Source organism: Musa acuminata, chromosome BXJ1-6, assembly GCF_036884655.1.
Source record: "Musa acuminata AAA Group cultivar baxijiao chromosome BXJ1-6, Cavendish_Baxijiao_AAA, whole genome shotgun sequence".
NCBI lineage: Eukaryota > Viridiplantae > Streptophyta > Magnoliopsida > Zingiberales > Musaceae > Musa > Musa acuminata.
In genome coordinates, this window is record NC_088332.1 from 2,892,709 (window position 1) to 2,913,698 (window position 20,990).

At 41.5% G+C, this 20,990-nt stretch overlaps 4 protein-coding genes and 1 long non-coding RNA gene across 5 annotated transcripts; 1 reads left to right on the top strand and 4 right to left on the bottom strand.

Annotated features, from left to right (window-relative positions):
• Positions 1 to 289: 289 nt before the first annotated feature.
• LOC135677620 (transcription factor EAT1-like) lies at positions 290 to 2,404 on the bottom strand. The gene is made up of 4 exons (XM_065189984.1): positions 2,267 to 2,404; positions 1,205 to 2,152; positions 706 to 1,125; positions 290 to 581 (listed from the first exon to the last, which is right to left on the bottom strand). Exons 2-4 carry the CDS (start codon positions 2,138 to 2,140, stop codon positions 480 to 482), a joined length of 1,458 nt encoding a protein of 485 aa, XP_065046056.1. The 5' UTR covers positions 2,141 to 2,152; positions 2,267 to 2,404; the 3' UTR covers positions 290 to 479.
• Positions 2,405 to 3,195: 791 nt separating this feature from the next.
• LOC135675620 (uncharacterized) lies at positions 3,196 to 7,929 on the top strand. The gene is made up of 3 exons (XR_010513943.1): positions 3,196 to 3,323; positions 6,582 to 6,771; positions 7,643 to 7,929. It is a non-coding gene; the product is annotated as an uncharacterized LOC135675620 (long non-coding RNA).
• A 189-nt stretch (positions 7,930 to 8,118) lies between these two features.
• LOC135675619 (ubiquinol oxidase 2, mitochondrial-like) lies at positions 8,119 to 9,623 on the bottom strand. Its single transcript, XM_065185957.1, has 4 exons — positions 9,247 to 9,623; positions 9,048 to 9,176; positions 8,469 to 8,957; positions 8,119 to 8,396 (listed from the first exon to the last, which is right to left on the bottom strand). The coding sequence occupies exons 1-4, from the start codon at positions 9,550 to 9,552 to the stop codon at positions 8,337 to 8,339; spliced, it is 984 nt and encodes a 327-aa protein (XP_065042029.1). The 5' UTR covers positions 9,553 to 9,623; the 3' UTR covers positions 8,119 to 8,336.
• Positions 9,624 to 11,784: 2,161 nt separating this feature from the next.
• Positions 11,785 to 16,255, bottom strand: LOC135675621 (large ribosomal subunit protein bL19cy-like). The gene is made up of 5 exons (XM_065185958.1): positions 15,971 to 16,255; positions 14,594 to 14,812; positions 14,294 to 14,380; positions 14,086 to 14,219; positions 11,785 to 12,070 (listed from the first exon to the last, which is right to left on the bottom strand). Exons 1-5 carry the CDS (start codon positions 16,106 to 16,108, stop codon positions 11,968 to 11,970), a joined length of 681 nt encoding a protein of 226 aa, XP_065042030.1. The 5' UTR covers positions 16,109 to 16,255; the 3' UTR covers positions 11,785 to 11,967.
• A 1,297-nt stretch (positions 16,256 to 17,552) lies between these two features.
• Positions 17,553 to 20,660, bottom strand: LOC103986749 (uncharacterized). Its single transcript, XM_009404843.3, has 4 exons — positions 20,218 to 20,660; positions 18,222 to 18,317; positions 18,095 to 18,143; positions 17,553 to 17,675 (listed from the first exon to the last, which is right to left on the bottom strand). Exons 1-4 carry the CDS (start codon positions 20,584 to 20,586, stop codon positions 17,581 to 17,583), a joined length of 609 nt encoding a protein of 202 aa, XP_009403118.3. The 5' UTR covers positions 20,587 to 20,660; the 3' UTR covers positions 17,553 to 17,580.
• Between the last annotated feature and the right edge of the window lie 330 nt (positions 20,661 to 20,990).

A 20,990-nucleotide genomic window follows, 5' to 3' on the forward strand; every position in this document is an offset into this window, starting at 1 on the left:
GGATCCACACGCATCATGTCTTATAATCTATTCTCGTTAAATGGTCGCATCAATTACGAATCAATTTCACAGTAGTCTTTTTTTCTTTTTTTTTCTTTTTAGAGAATAATGTATATCACTTTCCGCCCAAGATATAGGATATTGTATTATTGCACAGAAAGGGCTTGTTGAGTATATTATTTATTGCTTCTATCTTAGACGCATGCGTTTCAAAGAATACCAAGCTAATATGTCTTTGTCCCATCGAATTGGATCTAAACACAATCTTACGGCCAAATCACCACCACCAAAAATAGTTGTTTTGAATGTGTTACTATGAATTTATGATGATGAAATATGTCAAGATCTTAAACACCAGACTCAAATCGTCTTTGTTGTCGATAAAACATACCATGGTTGATTGTCCGATTGGGACAGTTCTTTTTCTTACCAGTGTAAGGGAACCAAGGAACGACAGGACAAACATCAAAGGACATGCACTAGAATGCAACGGGACATGGTTGATTTCCGTGTTGTCCTTCCAAGACACGAAGGAACTTGTTGGCTACTGCACCTGCGTACACCGAAGACCCCTCAGATATCTGCATGACGAAGAAGAAGAAGAAGAAGAAGAAGAAGAAGAAAGAAAGAAGTTCAATAAACAGCAAGTAATATAATGGAAGAAGAACGCATATAATGGGTAATTAGAAATGATGCGAAGTCGACCTTGGTATTGAACATGTAGACATGGTGGTCTCCTACGTTTCCTCCCGCAACGTGGGCGAGATCGAGGTGGAGCTCGTCCAGCACCTTTGCAGCGCCAAGCAGGCAGTTGGGTTTCTTCTTCTGTGTAAGCTTTATGTTCACCTCGTCATCGATGATTCGGACGTCCACTGCGCCGTCCTTGTATCTCCTCTGCAGCAAAGAACTCCTCAGTCCGCCGCTAAGTGGGTCATCACGTTCGACGCTAAGAGGCCGAATCGACGAGCTCTCCATGTCGGCGGTGGCCTCGTCTTCCATCTTCAGGATCTTTCTCCTCTCCCTGCCGTGTCTCTTCTTCTCCACCAGCACTTTTAGCTCCTCAACTGTTCTCAGGAGTTCTTTGATGTGCTCGATTGCGTCGCCGACGATGGAGGCTCTGTCGGCCTTGAAACGGTGTCGCAGGAGGTCAGAGATATAGAGCAATAGTGCGAGGAAGGAGAGGTCGAAGCTAAGATTCCGATACCTTTGTTGGGTTTGGAATGAGGAGCCTTAGAGCCTTGTACTTCTCATTCAACTGCTCCCTCCTTTGCCGCTCTGTGGCGAAGCTAGTCTTCCCCTCACCTTTACCCAACCCTCCCATCTCCCTCCGGTCATAGTCCAAGCCAATGCCATCGCAGCGCCTTAAATCCATCTCTTGGAAGACATTACCCCCTCCGATGGCTCCTCCTACCATTGCTTCCCTCTCATCGACCCCATAAAACAATCCGTAGTTTTGTGGCAGTGAGCTGAACAAGTCCTTCAGCAAACGAGACTGAGGAGGAGGAGGAGGAGGAGGATATCCCATTTGCTGGGTTGAGTCATGAGTCGCCGGGACATCGTCGTTGTATACATCAAACGAGAAAGACGCTGGTTGAAGGCTCGGGTTACCGAAGGAGATCGAGGCGGTGGGAGGAAACATCGTGGGAGCAACCGTGCACGCCGGAAGCTGCAGGATGTTGAAGAGATCGGGTGCAACTGCGTACGGCGGATCGGGATAAGGAATGGCGTAGTTCTGGAGATCCTCTTCTGCCACACCCTGTTGCTGGTCCTCGTAGATGATACGGTGGTGGTTCATGGTGAAGGACTCTTGGATGTGTTCCATGGACGGCTCCCATCTGTTGCTCTCCACCGGAGGAGGGGGTCCCTCCTCGATGATGTTGCTCTGTAGCTCTTGATCCAGATCAAAAATGATCGGGTGTTGCAGGTGGTCAAGGCCAATCTCCGGAGCTGCATCCTCGGAGGGAAGATTGTCATGATGGGAGAGGTCCTCGAGGGAGAAGGTGGGGAGCTTGATATTGCCATCATCCAACCCATTGTTGTGATCATTGTATGTGACAGATTGGTTGGGGCTGTCAACCAAGGATGCTTGTATGGGGTTGGAGCCGTGGTTGGGATCATAGTAGCCATTCTCATCCAACATCTTACTGGATATCTGCATTGTTTCAAGAGAATCACCAACATTTTGTTGAGGATAATAATCTTTCAAGCATCAAGAGACATTTGTTTCAGGAGTTACAGGAACAAAAAAAGGCATGAAAATAAGTACCGATATCTCAATGTCCTCCAGGAAGTATAGTGGCTGGAAGAAGAGGCAAGGAAGCTCAGCAGCTCAAACTAGAAGTAGGGAAACGAGATGATGGTGATGATGAGGCAAGGAAACCTTCTTCCTCCTCCTCCACGAAGTCTCAACAGGTTTCCTTTTGCGTGCTGACAAGTTCGTCTGTATAAAACTATATAATCTGTTCTATCATCATTGCATCCGAAGAGTATTTTAGACTCCTCAGGTACCTAAATTATGATCGACTACACGCTTATGCCGACCATCCTTGCTGCTCTCCAATCATCAAAGGGAGCCTAAACATATTTGTATTCACAGAGAAATTTCACCAGCTTATGTGCACTCATTCAGGCTTCTGATGGCTTATGATAATAAGAAGGCCATCACGTAAAGTTGATGACAGAGAGAGAAGATTATAATACAACACCTATCCAAGGTGGTTGTATTATAATTGGGACTCATTCATTCATCATTTAAATTAAGGCCAAATGAGGGAATATCATATGGTTATCACCAAACCCACAGTAAAAATACTCCACCCCACACTCTTTTCACTTGGGGCATCTTTTGCTGCGAATTCTTTCTTTGGGAAGTTGGGAAATGCGTCTCATGCCTTTCATCTTCCCAACAGTATTATACGGTTCTTTGTATCTGCTTGAGACCACCGAGTAAATATAATTGACCTATGGACGTTACAATTTTAGTTGGAAAGGCAATCGAGGCAAGAAAACGTATGCGTGGACGGACGTGTACGAGTACGATGTCGTCTTGGTTTAACAGTACGTGCCGTGTTATAGTTCCTGCAAACCGATGTCTAAGAACTTGGAATTCATTTGGTCAAAGATGGTCGTATGTACATATTAAGCAACCGAATGGTGGGTCCCATGGGTTCACATGGGCCCAGGCCCATTTAAGCCATCATCCCCTTCTCACGGTGAAAGAAGAACCCCTTTTGTAACCTCTTCGGCGCCCTTCCCAGACCGATCTCGGCGCTCAAAATCTCGATCGGTGTGCGAGGGATCGTTTTCTTCGATTTAGATATCTTGTATGTAGATCTTTTCTTCGATTTCCTGTTCTTTGGGTTGTAGAACTTCATAGATTCGTTGGATTGTGTGTTAGTAATGTTGGGAGTTCTCTGGTCCATTCTCCCGAATGTTCACGCTGTTTCAGGTCATCAATGGTTAGTTTGTCGATAATTTAGATGCATATTGGGGTTTGATTCATCCAGAGAGCGACTTGTGCGACTAAGATTAAATCAGTGGGACTATGATGAGTTCCACTGCAGTTTGCCAGTACGCACAGTGTTTGTGTGTGCGAGCAAGGAAAACCATGAAGATTTCTGTGGTCGACTGTAGGGTATATCCAATAAAAGATTACTTCTGCTTACCTGTTCTGTGATGCATTTGTTCTTTTGAAACAGACGCTGTAGATAAATTCTGTTCGATGTTGGAAATCCATAAATCAGATGGTTGTGTGCTAAATGGTGTAGATTACGGAACGTTAATGTAACACTGAATTTGTTGTTGGTAACACTCATTTCCTGTTAAGTGAACAAAATTAGTCCATTGGTTTATGTTGTCCTGTCTGGTAATTCTGCTTATTATGATGTCGGCATCCTGATAAGCCAATATGTCTTTCTCTCTTTCTTGCATTGTCAAATTTGTAACGACCATATGTTTGATACTTAATGATCATGGTTTTAGCACATATTTTTTTTATCACAATGTATACTATAAGTGAAAAAGAAAATTCAAGGGACGGTACATTTCTTTGCAGCACTGGCTTTCCATCACCATTACTTAGTCACCTCAGAACTCTTTTAAATTCTAGTATCTAGACTTAGATTTTAGTTACCATCACCATTGTCATCCTCATCCTCACATTTCTTTATCATCATGGAAAAGTGAGCTGTGATACGTGCAACCATATCTTGCAATTTCCGTTGGTTTAATTTGATCAATTTGTTGTAACATTGTTTGACATGAAATCTAATGTTTCTGAATGCCACTTGTATATCATTATTCTGTAAAAGTGTTAGTCATTTTGAAGAAAGATAGTTGTCAGATCTTAATATGAAACTAAAGAAGAAGATGAATTTAAGGAGGACCAGAAGGAAACAAGGATTAATCAGAATGTACCCCTTGGTATTATGAATTTTGTTTTTTGGTTTTGAACAAGAGCTCAATCTGATGGGATTTAATCCAAAAATTTGTTGACAAGAGAGATGAGTGTAGAAATGACACAAATGTAAGTGTGTGTTTTGAGCGGTGAAGACAATTAGTGGTGATAGCCATATCTTTTTTCTATAACTTGGATGTTGTTCAATAGAACAAGGCAGAAAAGTGGTCCTGCTACATTGAGCATGGGAAGCATGAGGATTGTGTCAGCTATAGAGCAGGCAAAATCATATGAGAGATTCCTAGGCTGGAAAGTTGTTCACGACTTCAGCATGTTCTAAAAGAGGAACATATGAAAATCTATATTTTTTCTACAGGTCAATAAAAAATATAGTAATAGGCTTCCTTATTACTATATTTCATTTTTTAGTAATCATGGACTAGGTAATTAATATCTTTTGTTCACCAGGAAACTTCTGCATTGACTAGTATTGATCTGGACATCCCAACGTAGCTTATCATGCTGGAAATAATGAGTTATCCACTTACCACAGATGTTTAAAGCCCATTTCTGCAACCATTTGAGTCCTGTATTCAAGATGATTCTTTCTTGAACAATTTACACCCAAGAGACAAACAACCATTTGAGTCCTATATTCAAGATGACTCTTTCTTGAACAATTTACACCCAAGAGACAAAGATCTTGGAGGATTTTTTTCCTTTTTCTTTTCTAGTATTGATCATTGCCGCAGAAGCAAGATGTCATCAGTTTGATCATAGATTTTTCAAAAAGCTGTACTTACAAATGGTTTGTAATTGAACTGAATCTTTTGCAATTATTTGTGATGAAGTATTGTTTTATATGATTGAATATGACTTTTGTTGCTGATGGCAACATGTACTCAGTTTCTCACCCAGTTCTCTAACTCTTTTCATTTAAAAAGAGACACAAGGCAAGAAAATTTTCACTTCTAGGGCAAAGCTGACTTGCTTCCTTTTGATAATGTTCTTTTGTTTGTGAAAGAATAAGGTGAGATAGTTGCTGAAGGGATCTTAAATTATCATCGAAACATTTGATTAATGACAATGACTGTGCTATCCAAAGTTTCTTCTAGAAACTTCTTTTTTGTCTTCCAGTTGGCTGATGTCTACATTATCTTTCTTGTATTAATCATATGTTGCTACTGGATCTAATTTAGTTGTCTCATGATGATTAGCCCAATTCCTTCTGCATATTTCTATAGCATGCAAGGCACCTCTCAGTCATAATGTTGATTGATGTTCCAAGTAGTATGTGTTTTACACCTTTATGCTGTGGCTGCGGTGTCAGCATGGATTGGTCTGTCCCAATGCGCAAGGTCACCAGCGCGATCTCTGAGCTGGAGTGTATTGACTTGGAGTCGGGTTGAAGGGCTGCGACCTAGGTTCCCACGGATGGAGGTTGAAGGTGACTCCTCTCGTCGTTCGCTGGGTTCCTACACACAAGTTGGCGTCGGAAGGGCTTTCCGAGTCGACCCATCCGATGATTAAGTTAGCATGAGTTGGAGTGTGTGTGTGTGTATGAGGTCCAACCCCCAGTGCTGTTCCTGGGGGTGGCTTTTATACTTGTTCTTGCGTGCGGTCGTACGTAGCAGTTTTAATGATCCTCGGTCGTCATCGTACGCTGGTATTTAATGCCCGTTGACGCTTTAGGCGATCGGCCCGTGCGTTGGGTGCAAGCGTCATCTAATCTGCTCAATTCAGTCTCGTTCGGCGTTGCTTCTCGCCTCCCGTGTGGCCTGGTACATGGTTGCACCACACCGTACAACCTCGAGCGGAGTGGGTGCAGGGGGATGGCATCATGCGACTGGCTGGCCTCGAGCTCACGGTGCTAAGTTGGCTCGGTGCGACACGTCAACTTAGGGACGCCACGCCGAGTCTGCTGTGACAGCTGATGTGTCGCATGGGGTGGATGCCAAAATATGCTATATTAGTATGCACCCAACCAGATCTGTGACCAGACTCTTTCCTTGATGATTTTGCTGATTACGCATAAGTCATATATGTTCATGCATACTCGATTTACACTCATGTAAGTTCATCCACTAAAAGTCCAGGGGTGATAAAGTTCAGCTGGGGGATAAATGTGAATTTCAAAATTGATTTGATATTTTTTATTTACAAATTTCCTCCTTCTCTCCTGCAGATTCTGTTCCTCCAGCAGCTGTGGTGGCAATGGTGACTTCTCCCAACCATCCAGAGCCAACATTCACTTGCCTCCCACAAGCACCAGTAGTCCCATTCCATAGATTGGTTCATGATAGATCCATTGCCAGGCCATATCTCAGCAGCCACACTCCTCTGACTTCCACCGCAGATCTCTTGTGACTTGAATGGTGTGTCCTTTTGTCTTCTTTACCTTTTCTTATCCAAAAGCATGATACAGATCTAAACTTAGTCTCACCTTCTGATATATATCATTGCTCTTATTGTTATTGTCTGTGGAACAATCAAAGCACCGGCAGGGTGAATAATCTTGACAGTTTTGCCAGTGTTATTCGTATATATGATGCAAAGTCAGCATGGCAAAATGAACTGAACCCCTGTTTTGGGATTTAATAGACCTTGATGGAAAAACTGAACTTGTAAATTTTGATCTACAATTTGGAGGTAAATACACCAAAGATTTCTCTTGAGGAACACATAAAAGTTAATTCACGGAAAGACAGAATTTTGTTTTACCACTGGAGACAGGTTCATATGCCTAATACATTGGAGAGGTTATGAGGCGTGCAGTTGTCTAACCAGTCTTCATCTTGTACAGCTTTTGACCATGAAAAGGATGGTTCTTGGCGTGGTTATTTGATTATTTTTGTTTGAAATTTCTACAGCAACATGCTGTTGTTGGCAGGAAAGAAGCATTATGTTAAACATTCACGAGACTTGGAAAGGATAGGTTAAGAAACATATTAGAGAGGAGAACCAAAAGAGAGAATAAGAAAAAAGGACAATCATTCAGTGGTACAACCTTTTCTCGGCTTGTTTATAATTCATGGAGGCAAATTTGGGATTCATTTTTAACTGGTTGGAATTTTAGCTACAATTTATAGTATATGATGGCTGACATTATTGGGTAACTTTCATGTTGATGGCTTCTCTACATATGTTTGTTAATGTTTTATTGAGAGAGGTCTTTTAAGCCTAGTCTTCCATTTCATGGTTTGTGTGGCTTAGCTTTCTATGTTTGATCTTTTCTGTTATTGCAAGGCCTCGCGACAAAGCCATGGATGAGCGCGTGATCGTGTGGGGCAGTGCACCGAAGGAAGTCGAAGGCATCGTAAAGAACTGAAACGAGGATCTCGATGGGGGAGTCATGGAGCCACAGGTTTGCTAACCTAACCCTAGCATTTCTCCACGGAAGAGGAGAATGGCTGTCGTCTATTTGGCTCGAAATATCTGCTCCATCGTTGTTCGTTATCCTCTCGAAGAGAAACACCATAGACAGGTTTGCTAGCTTCTTCTCTTCGATTAAAGTTAGTCTCTCTCTCTCTCTCTCTCTCTCTCTCTCTCTCTCTCTCTCTGTGTGTGTGGCTATCTCCATTGTTCGTTGGTAGTACAGATGACCTAGCACAACGCAATGGGATGTGTGTGTGTGTGTGTGTCTACCTCCATTGTTCGTCGCCTCTGTGTCGTTGCCATCGTGAGCACAACGGAATGGGATGGCGATGGCAAGGCAAAGGTGATGAAACAGAAGCAAAGCTGCGATCGTACGTTAATCGACCAAATTACATATACCAAATTTGGCACTGCATCACCGACAAAAAGGAAACAAAAGTAAACAACAATCAAACTTGCACTTGTATGTACAATCCAAGTCACTACAGCTGCTTTATTCCTACCACTTGATTACGCGATGGCGAGATTCCGTGGTGTCCCATCCCTTCTCCGATGAACAACCAAATCAGTGGTACCCGACCGGAGCCGGGAGCTCCCTCAGCGCATGCCCCTGGTAATGGATGTCCTGCCGATGCACCAACACGGATAAGAGAAGGAGCTAATGCGCGCAACACATAGATAGAAGGCTGATACGTACAGATGCGAAGTGGTTGACGTCGCGGTGGTGCGCCTCGTCGGCGCGGACGACGGTGACCACGTCCTTGAGCGTGGCGTCGGCGGGCAGGCGCCAGTAGTCGATGGCGATGGCGGGGGCGGGGACGTTTTCGATCTTGCCGGCCTCCAGGTCCCTGAGGAACTCGGTGTAGGAGTGGATGGCCTCCTCCTCCAGGTATCCGACCATGCGGTGGGCGAGCTTGGGGGAGAGCAGGTAGGCCGCGAAGTAGGCGTTGAAGAAGACGCCCTGCACTGCGAACACCAGCGCCCGCTCGTACCACCGCGGCTGCGACACCTCCATGAAGGTCATCAGGTGCATCCGCTCGTTCTCCGCCTCCTCCAGCAGCGCCCTGATCCATCCACCGCTGTGCTCGAAGTGGCGGAGGGAGCGGAGGTGGAGCAGCATTCCGGCCACCATCCCTGGCACCGCCGCCACCGTCTCCAGCATCATGGCACGGCAGCCATACCTCCTCTGCGGCAACAACTCATTACTTTCATATAGATATGACATTGGAGCGGAGGAGATGAATCATAGAGAAGCAACAAAGCCTTCTCTCCGTACCTGAAAGAAGATGTCGGTCGGGACGCGGAGCGACTTGACGAGCCAACGAGCACACTTATCTCCCCACGTCGTCGGGACGTGATGCTTGTGCAGGTCAATCGAGACGTTGGACGAGTACGTATCCCACGGCTGTTCATCAACATGTCGACGCTAAGACAGATGAGAGAGAGAGAGAGAGAGGAAGTAGATGATGACCGACCTTGAAGCAAGTCCATCGCCACTCCGTGCCGTCCTCCTTGAAGAGCCTCGGAGGCGCCACCCCCCAGTAGCTCGCCAACGCCTTCTCCTCCCTCTTCGTACTGGCGGAAGCTATGGCGCCGGTTCGTTCGTCCGCGCCCTCCCCGCCGATCGACGCCGCAGTGCTGAGGAACCTACTCAGGGCCAACGGTGAAACGCCTAACGTTGGCTCCCAGGTCCCTCCGGCAGCTGAGCGGGAGATCGCTGCGGTGGAGAAGAGGCGTGGACCGAGCTGTCTCAGCGCCGCTGCTGCCACCCTACGATTCATGGCTCGTGGGAACGAACTGGTGCGTATATTACTATTGTGGAGGCACTGTGATCGTGATGTGAGGAGAGGAATCTAAGAGTGGTGGCGTATATATAGGGAGGGAGAAAAGGTCAAACTCAATCCAGGGTGGGTTAAGAATCGAGAGATAATTTGAGCTGGCGAGATTGAATACGTTGCTTTGCAGAAGCACGAATTGTACGATAACGGGGCGGTTGTACTACCAGCAGCGAATTTTAAACCCTCATGTAGATCCCTGTTTGACCACCACGCTTTCCATGGTTTGACCTCCCTTTCCATCTGCCTAAGAGCTTCCCAACAGAGGATGATGTTTTGGTAAGCTTACACGAAGCGAATTTGACTTTGACGAGGATAATAACGGCGACATGACGCGCCACGACATCAGCTACGCCTGAACGACACTTTGCCCAAAACCTGCATGACAATAATGTCGACGTGATGTGCACTGACGTCGCCCGCTCTCAGACAACGACTTCATCGTCGTTTAACTCAACACGCTTGGCCGAGGCAAAAGAGAACGACGATCGAGGCTCGCCCATGCCATGCGGCAGTTCGGTTCCCCACGCAACGCGAACAACAATGCCAGATGCCATCAGAGGTACGATCTTGCTCCTGCGAGCAGGCACATCAGGTAACACTAAACCTACTTATAAATACCCCAGAGTTCTAAGTGAAGAGGGGACTTCTTCATCCAAAATCCCCTCCACATTCACTGACTTGATCGTCGGAGGGGTCGGACCGAGCTTCCGACCCGACCTGTGTGCAGGTGCAAGAACGAGGTTGTCACTTCCCGGCGCTGCGGCAAAGCTTTCCTCCTGACGCGACGACCCGACCGGACCGCAATCGACCACCGGGAGATCTCGAGGGACGTCATGTAAGATCCCCATCATTCGGACCCCGAACGAAATCGCGTCAACCCCGAGACCACGGCATAAAGTTGTTTACACTAACAACCTTAATCAGTGGTCAACGATCGTTCAACAAGAAGACGAGAGACTCCTGAGATGGTTACGTCATGGATGACAAATACAATCTAAAAAAAAGTAATTTTTTTTTCTTGGGGAGGAAGGCAAGGATTCCACTCACCTTGATGATGCCGTGAAGGCCCAGGCTACATCCCCCACCGCCACGGTTGACCACGTGCCAAAGTCAGATGGCTTGGTTTGGTTACGGAGCGTGGAAGGCACGAGATTCCCTTCTTTTAGGACTCAACCAGTGCACGCATTCGACTCGGCCACTGGTTGGGGGGCGTTCGTCAGGGATGACGAAATCTAGCGGTGCCCCTTGTCATGTGGGGCTGACTCGGTCCTTTGAAGTCGGCCGGATCGTGTGCGCCAGACACGGCGACGGGCAATCTTGCCGAGCTTCGTGGTTAGTTGGCGGCGGACTCCGCTCCTAACCGACTTAAGGCAACGAATTCATGATCACCAAGTCGGGTTTACAACTAAAAGAGATGTCCCAGATCCAACCAAAGGGTTTATGATCTCATTCTAGCTTACCAAAGATCAGTATTGAATGAGGAGCTCGATCGATCACTCGGACGTTCAAGTTAGGATATAGATGAAAGGTAAATTGAATAATAACTTACCTAAATCACAATAAACAATAATTTACCTGAGTAACAATAAATTAATAAACTTTTATAGAAGGCTAAACTCAAAAAAAAAATCCTATAATATGAGTAAAACATTTCCTTCTAAGCTAACCGTTGTTGCTAAGCCTAGGTGACTGTCATGTCATCCAAGTCCCGCTTCGCTTCCCATTGTCGAGTTGGGATCGTGAGTAAATTTACCTGTATAGACTACCGGTAAGATCTACCTTTTACCCTCTAAAAAAAACTATATATTTTCCATGAATCTATGTCTAAGTCTGGAATGAATACATTCCATCACGTTATGCATGCACCATATATCTAAAAGAGTGCAACTGGCACCACCCACCCGCAAAGAGTAAAATAAGTAAGAAGATGGAACACAAGTTTGGAGGCATACCTCTCCGGTACCTCTTGGAAGTTGATCTTCAAGTCCCTGTTACCATAGGCCAGTTGAAGTTTCAACAAGTCAATTTGACAGTTCACTTAATGCATATACATCAAATTACTAAATAGTTAAAAATGCACGCTATAAGAATGAAAGCCTTGCCTCCTCCTCAAGAAAAATGTTGTATAATGAAAAAGGCATTATTCCATAGATATCAGAAACAGAAGTTTATAGGTGAGTCGCAAGATAATGTTTCGGAATTGATAAGAGAGAAACAGCATTGATAAGAGAAACAGCCCTGAATGTGCATCAGGAAGACAGACTCCTCAGCTACTGATTATGGAATTCATAAAATCATGACTATAAGAACCATGGAACTGTCAAAAGAACAAAATGCAAAAGATGACAAAAAATATCATCATTTTTTTAATGGATTCATCCTATCCCTGAGGTAGTAAAGCTTTGCCCTTCTCACTTTCTTCTTGTCTACTACTTTTATTTCCTTTATATTAGGCGAGTATCTGCAACAAAATGGCAAACACAATGTAAGAACTGAATAAAAACCAATACACTTCAAGTGACAGGAAAAGCATATACAAGTTTCCCTATAGTGAGGTCAAAGAATATAAAATTACATCACAGTACAAAGCTACAACAGCCTCCTAATCCTGAGCAAGGATGGAAACATGGTTCCTGCATTTGGACCTTTTTTGTTTTGAGACAAAATAAACAATAAACATATAACATTATTAAAAAAATATTGATTTTTCAAAATAAATTAAGAATAGAAGTTAATTGCAAGTGCCAAATAGGACTTTTCAAATTTGAGTAAGGTACAGCCTTTTTATATCTCTGAACATTGGTTTCTTCTTGCTACTATCATATTGCTTTAACCTATGTTAAAATCAGGTGCATACAAAGATATGGGAAGAAAGAACATATAAATCCCCAACAGAACATACTTCTCATACCAATTGCACCATCCAATATCCTATACCCAAGCATGCATTAACAATCTGATTGTCGATTCACATGATGTTGACAAAAAAAAAAAGAAAACCATTGCTCCACAAGGACAAGGGCAAACCAAGAGGAACAACACCAGAATAGAGAGTATATACCTTGTCTTGGCGGGCATCTCATTTTCTTGATTCACATGATGTAAATAGAAATCATTGGTTGAAAAGGACAAGGGCAAAGAAAAAGAAACATGGTGAGAGAAAAAAATACAGAATTAAGTCCATGGGTGCACTATTTTGTTGATTTACATTATTTAGTTAGATATTGTAGCTCAAAATTGACATGGGTATACATAAAAGAAATAGGGCAAGGAAAATATAAAAGCATCTACTCACCCTATTGCCAATTTGTTAATTCACATGATTTAGACATGAAAATATTACCCTTTTGCTATTATGTAACCCTGATGTTAAAAGAAAAAGACAATGATTCCCAGTTAAGGTACTGCCATTATGCTATCAAAGTCACTTATTATACTAATTCCATCGAGGGATTTGAGGAAAGGTCGTTATACTGATTCTTATTTGTTCTTGGGGTGTAGTAGTTAGAACTCTCAGAAAATAACAAAATTTCTAAGTTCAACACCAACTAAAGTGAAACTATTGTCCTCCAGGGAGGCCAACTCTTGGTGTCATGGTAAGATTTTACTTTGTGATTTAGTTATCTAGAGCTCTAGTTACAAGCAGAGCCTCCCTGCTTACAAGGATAAGGCTGTTTTCATTAACCTCCCTAGGTCCAGCATTGGTGGGAAGCCTGGTGAAATGGACCACCTTTTTATGTTGACCTCCTCTTATTAGCGGTCCATTGATCAATGTAAAATAACACTTGTAGTCCACAAATTGGAAATCTTAAGACAGTGATATCTAACAATAAGTACCAGAGTTTTTTTTATGCAGCAAAATCACATCGAATGGATCCTCAAGGACAAATACTGCACATATAACAAACCCCACACAATACACTGTATTCAATATCTGTCAAGATCCTCAGTGTTTTTCTATGTATAAACTGATGAAGACATTAAAATGTTAAATATTGACATTCCTCCCATTGTTTCTTTTATTACGAAAAGAAGCAAAAGATATCCAGATTCTGATGTTGGATATCATATCATTCTTGACAAGATGTGTTTGTTTCTAAACTCGATTCTTTTTTAAGTTCTATTTCATTATACTTGACATAAAAGAAGGTTATTAGTATTCATGAGATTTATAATCGATAGTCACAAAATCAGTACATGATCACTCAAACAGCAACTCAATATGTCTCTCTTTACATGTATGTTCTGACCCATTCAATAGATGGAACAAGAATTGAATGACCATGATAATAGTGTCAACAACTTATACACTAAGGTTACATTAACAGAAAATGTTCATTTCATTCAATCAAAAAGATAAATTAAAGAGGAACAATCAGCAGAAGATAATAAAAGCTGAAAATATGGCAAATTTAGATCGCACATATCAATGTCTAAAACATAGGATAAGGCTCTTCCAAAAAAAAAAAAACTTACAATGGGAAAACAGATTCAACCCCAACACCAGATACTAGCCTTCGCAGCCTGAATGTGGTATGCAGACCTGCATTTCGCCTTGCTATGACAATGCCTTTCATACTTGAAATTCGACGCTTGTTTTCAGGCACCTCCTGTTGATATCATGAATCGCAAAGGAAAATAGAGAGAGGAAGAGATTTATAATAAAACACAAAAACTGTCATACCACTTTTAGCTGGATAATATACCCAGGTCTTATGTCAGGAATATCTCTCTCATCTCTCATTTTATCCACTGCTTCTTTATCTAAAATCTGCATGTGTCAGAAAGAACTACTACATATCAATAACCATAATAACACAACACTTATCTCTCAAACTATTGAGACGGACAACATAAGCAAACTAATCAGAGAGATAAAAAGGGCAGCCCGGTGCACAGGGTACCCGCTTATCAGTGCACCAGGTGCCCACCTATCAGATAAGGCATATCATTAAAAATTTGGCATCTACTGCACTATGCTTACATTCATTATGTGCTTAGCAGTTTTGTCAAGCCTTTTGAATTTGATGCGATGAGGCTGGTCAGTTTCAGGTGAGGCAACAGAACTCTCCTGTCCAGAAGATACCTCAGGGTTGCCCACTGTTGTCATGCACCTTAAGAAATATTTATTTCCATTAATCCAAGGCTTGAATATTCCATTATGAGTTATTATCAACTCCCCATGAGCGTCAAGCTTGTTTGCCTACAATAACAAAATAATAAATCAAATATCTGAAATTTGAACTCCTAAATCTTGTGAAAATTCAACAAAATAATGACAATTAAGCATAAGGCCTATGAGTGCATTTCTTGTATATATCTATTATACAATTGTATAAACAGGAACCATCACCCCTGAAAGACATCCATCATTAATCCCAGAAATATAATCACTTGTTGGAATGTGAAGGTGCAAGAGGAAAAAAACTGTAGGTGTAGTGCTTCTGAATCAACTTAAGAGCCTACATGGGTGGTTTAGAGGTTGTTCTATGTGATTGAGCTCTGGCATTTCTCCAGAGAATTTTCTACTTACTCGTTATTAAGTGTGAATAAGTTCTTTCTATTTTCTTAAAAGTAGTATACCACTGTTCCACAATTTTTTTGACAAGGCCTAAGGTCACTCTATGTTGGTTTTTTCCACATCTTCTCCTTTTTTCTTAATCTTTTGATGTTGTGTTCAATGCTCCTATTCTTCTATCCTTAAATTTTGCTGCATTATATTCTCTTTTTCTCAAATACTATTTCCTATATATCAGTTCTTATGTTCAGTCATCGCAGCCTAGACTGCCTGCTGTCACTGGAACTGGCATCACAGATTCACAATAGCATCCATGAAAGATGAAAAAATATATATGCCTTTTTTTACGTACCTTATTATTTGACTCTTTCGGAGTAGATCTAATCAGATCAGGACCAAACCAAGGGATTCAGATGTGGCTTGCTCAAGATTGCATTTTCTATTAGACCTCTTACTTCTTTTCTCTGCCTAAGGATAAAATTGAAAGAGCAGTTCAGACCGATTCATCTGTTCTTTTGCCACCCTAAAACATCCAAGTTTACATCACCATTTCCACAAGCAACTCGCAGGCACTACGGCTCGTCCGAGTGCAGTCAAGAAACTCGTAAGAAGGTAAAGCATAAATCACAACATTCTATATCTTGTGTACGTGCCCCATCGTAGTTCGACAAGTACAAGGTTGTGCATCATCATCAGGATAAACTACACCCATTAATTTACTAGTGGAAAGAAATTTAAATGGGAAAATACAGAAGACGAAGAACAGAAAAAAGAGGTAGAGAGAGAGAGAGAGAGAGAGAGGGAAAGTGTATATTCTGTCTTAGAAAACATATATTTTCTCACCGGCGGACGGAGGACGAAGGATGGTGACGAAGGGGGCGAGTAGGCGGAACTGCAGACCGGCGCAAGGATCCGGCGGTAACCAGCGCCGGCAGATCGAACCGCGGAAGCGACCCAACGCCTCGAGACGCCACCCAGCATTTGCTCTTCTCTTCTTCGGCTGCTGTTGAGCGCATGCGACGCCGGGGAACGAGACAGAAGGGGTTAGCCCGGCCCTTGACGCACAGTAGGCACGGATCTTGAAGACGCCACTCAAAAACCCTGCACTATTTTCGAAGCATGATGGACGCACACACGGGTGGGCCGGAGGACCCAAGTTCGCGTCTTTGATTCCCCAACCGAACCTCTATATGACGTCAATCAATCGATACTTGTCAAAGTGTACTTATCCGACAGGCAAATTATCATTAAAACAGACAAGTTATAACAGTAATTAAAATGGAAAATCCATTCGGTATTATCGAATTTTTAATAGCAATTAAGTTAAACAAATACGTTTTTTTTCTTGTATCTTACTGTCTGACTGAACTTGGTTGCTTGTGTGGAGTGGCTCATAGGGCGAATTACATATTAGTTTTGTATTTGGATCATATTAGTATTATTTTTTTTATATTTAAAAATTTATAGTAAGATTCATATAATTTTAAAAATAAAATAAATAATTTTATTTATCCTAATGTCATTCATTGTATTGACGAAAAATATAACATATGACATCATCGAACAAAACGATAATTTTAATATTATTTTTATTTTCAATAAATTTTCTAATAAAAAGATAATTTTAATATTTTATACATTAAAAATAAAAAAAATTATTTTTTTATCAATCTAACACACGATATCACGTGTTATGCTTTTTTAATCAATACAGCTAATAACGTTAGAACAAATAAAATTATAAAAATCTTAATATAAATTTTTTAAATACAATAATCACGTTGTTAATAAAATCCAAGTATGTGAAGTAATATATAATTACATATCGATAGATATTTAAAGTGTCTAACTATTAAATCTGCTGAAATGTCAAATCTGAACCCTCGAGGGATTTCAGTCGAAACAACTGAGATAAGGCATCAATCATTCTGGTGCCAAAACAAAGGATGACAAGATTACTGATCGTATGTAACATAGAGTAGTCTCAAGCTAGAAACCTAGCTGCTACACGTAACAGTGATCACACTTCTCTGTTAGTGGTTTTGAAATCTTTTATTCACACGAATCATAAAGTGGCCTTCAAACCATCCAGCGATTGAGACTGAAACCTGAAATATACACATTGTGTCGGTAAAGATTGATGTGGAAGTATGCTAGCATGTGGAACTGAGTAAAGCGAAAAATGGATCTGGGAAGAAAACAGAATAGGTAAGTCGCTTCGAGAACAAGTAAACAGTAAACATATAAGTGGCATAAAAGTTTGTATCTTAGGGAGAACTTGACAATGTAGTAGTGATTGGCAATACAAGAAATTTAGACCGAAAAGAACTTGAACTATTCATCATCACGAAGCTATAATTAGTAATTCTTGATTCTATATCATTTTGAGAACAAGCAAACAGTAAATAGCTGCGCATACCCAGAAAAATCTCAAAGCAAACTTTGAGATTTGATTAAATTGGAGTTGCTGGAATCTTATAACGACTACGCAATCCTTCAATAGCTTTCTCCATCGATTGTATCAGCTCAGGGATGGAAACCTTACAAACTGACAAAGTCATAGAAAAGATGGAAAATAAGAGCAACAGAAAATAAGATGAAGCACTCAAACTGATGCAAATTGGCATGTTCACGTGATCTTGTTTCTTGCTATTAATTGTACCTTCTTTGATCGGATTTAAATTGAAAAAAATGCAGCATGGGAGTTTCTCTTTGCTAACCTACCAACGACGTTGAACTGGTCAAAAGCTATATATCTTACAAATTCAGTGCTGCAGAATAACTAAGACATGACATTCTAATTAATGTAATTCCTCCTCAATAATTAAGCACTGCTAACTCTGACGATGAGCCAATATTTACATATCTGATTGTTTTAGCATCAAATTTATTGTGCAATTTCCAATCCTACTTACAAAAAGAAGAGCAAACTAGACCAAAATTTTGGCATTAGGAACTATTATGTACCACGAGAGGCTGTGGAATGAGCTTCGCTGATAACTTCTGCATATGAGGCCTGAGAAAACAACATTAGATCAAGATACTTATGTTGGGAAGGAGAAATGATGAAAGAGCTGAGAGGACATCATGGCACCTTTATTGTTTCTGTATGTTCACTAATCCTATCAGCAATCTTCTTATAGTCCTTTTCTGCTTCCTCTGTTAATTGCAGGCAAGCTTTTGTTTGGATCTACAGAGAGAGAGCAATAAGAACAAATACATAATTAAGATATCATGCGAATCCAAATAATTCTAAGAAGCTAATACAGTCTACAAATTAGAAAGGGATAAAGAATTGCCACTAAAACGTTGTTTCTTGTCTGAATGTAATTATCTAGAGACAAGTATCAATTTAGTTACTAAAAGTTTGAAGCTCAAAACATCCTTCAAAATATGTCACTATAAAGTGAATAAATTTAGAGTATTGAAAGAAGTGATTATATCTATAAAAAATGGCTTCAGAAAAATATTATCACATGAATTTCTAGTGAGATCCTGTAAAACGGTAGCTCACCTAAACAGTAAAGGATCAATTCCAATACAAAATTGCAATATGTCACGTAATCCAGAGAATTTTTGTGCCTGTTACTTGTGTCTAATCTTTCTTCTAAACTTAAGCTTGAAGGACGAGACTAAATAAAGGATTCTGCAAGCATTTATATGTCTAAACTACAGAGACTGCATGTTACCTGACTTAATCAAGCTATAGCTTGGCAAAAAAGCTTAAAACATGTGTCTGTAGATTCAGATTTTGTTAAGGGTCCATAGATAGGTAGGGAAATTTCCTGCAATCTTAAGAATTCAGGATAAGCAGTAACTCAACTAAAATTTTATCAAGGATCCAGTGGAAGCATGAGTATGAACACTAGCTCCATCCCTTTTAATTCACCCATTGTTTAATCACCCTTACACTTAGATTTGTGTGTCGAGTCATCTTGGACATGAGACAGACATTAGAGTTTATAAGTTGGGCCCTTTCTTATGAGCTTAAGTTTTTGGATAAGTGGCAGTCCAATTAAATCTTATTGAGATATTTTTCCTTCATTAAGAATAAAGAAAGTGTACATATTAAATCTCTTTATATGAAACAATGAAGACAAGAATTTGGTTCAAGATAAAAGAATTGTCATTCCATTTAAAATATTTCCACAAATTATGATTGTGTTTGATCAAGCTTTTACAGCTACGACAAACTAAGGTATTCAGGAAACACCTGTAGATCATGATAAACTTACTGGAAAATCTAGATTCACAAATAGTTCTTCTACTGATTATTCTGGAATGTCTAGATAACCCACTCACTACTGATGCCATCGGCAGTCTATATGGCCAGATATGCCATATATAAAAATAGCAAAGGAACCACAAGAATCACCCTTCAGATACACAATGTCTAGGCAGAAAAACATTGGTAGAGGGTGACATGAAAATATTAGACTAAGAAAATAGCAAGACCAACAAACATAATGTCTCCAAACACAAATATCTTGGTACCACATCAGGATTCAAGTAAGAAAGTCAAGAATATCCGACTCAACATGTAGATACACGGAAGAACCAGAGAGTGATCATCAATAGCATCAACCATAGGATACCGGACCAAACTAGACTATCTACACTAGAAAATAAGGACAATAACATTATGCAAGTTTAGTCAGGTAAAGGAAAATGAACTTACAATAACAACAAGAGATCATGCATCACCCATAGGTGAGTATAAAACCATTGGAAGATTAATACTTAAAACAAATTCCTCTCGTACATATTTCATGAATTTCCAAATCACGTATTGCTGACACCAACAACAGTGTCTGATCCACACTATCGTCAGCCACAGAAGAAACGAACAAAGATATCACAGAGGAATCTCCTGTTTGCATGAGATCCAGACAGTTCATCGACAGAACAGGGCAACCTAAAGATAATTAGACAGTAATCAATGGCAAGATCAAGAAACATGCAATCCCTAAAGATCAATCTCATTCTAAATACATCAGGGGCCAGAAAAAGATAGAACCAGTCCTAAATCATATGATACCAGCACGGACAATCTAGACAAAAGAAGAAAAGCTAGGTAACAAGATTCGTACCTTGAAGCGTTTGGAGAGGCGAGTGTTGGAAGCGTCGAAGTCCCTGAGGATGTCGGAGCGACATAGGTCAAGGTGTCGCTTGAGGGAGTCGATGCGGGAGGAGGCCAAGGCTTTAAGATCGGAGATGGTGGCTAGGGTGGTGGTCTTGTCCTTGGCGGAAGGGGGAGGTGATGGGGGGTGGCGCAAGTAGGAGGCAGGGGTGGTGTTTAGGGAGGAGGAGGCGGCAGTTGCAGTAGGGAACGACGGGAGATCGAAATGGTAGGGTTTGGAGGAAGGATCGGGCGAAGTGAAGAAGGCGTCGTGCCCCGTCGACTTACCCTTCGCCACAGATTTGGCTGCCGCCGATGCTGATGCCGCTCTCTTCCTCATCGACACGAGGCGCGCGTTCCTCCCGCGGAGGGAATGGTAACCAAATCGTCGCGGTAGCTATTTATACGTCGCATATGAGCGGGCTCGTAATCGAAGGATTTGAATTTCCAATTTGAATTCGTAAACTAACAGTATAACGGACTACAATCGATGTTCGTTTTGGGGTTAGTTGGACTTGGTTGGGCCCAACCAGATGATGATAAATGGTGAAGACAAAACAAAACATTATAATGATTCGATATGTTATACGCAGCTAGCTTTGGCGGTATAGCCGCTTTTATCTCCGATGTGATGCCGGCCACTCCGCAGACTCGAAGACCAACACATCGTTAGCCCATCGTTAAGCAAACGACTCGTGGAGCCCGGTCCACTAGTGACTCGTCATTATCATCCACATCCGGAAC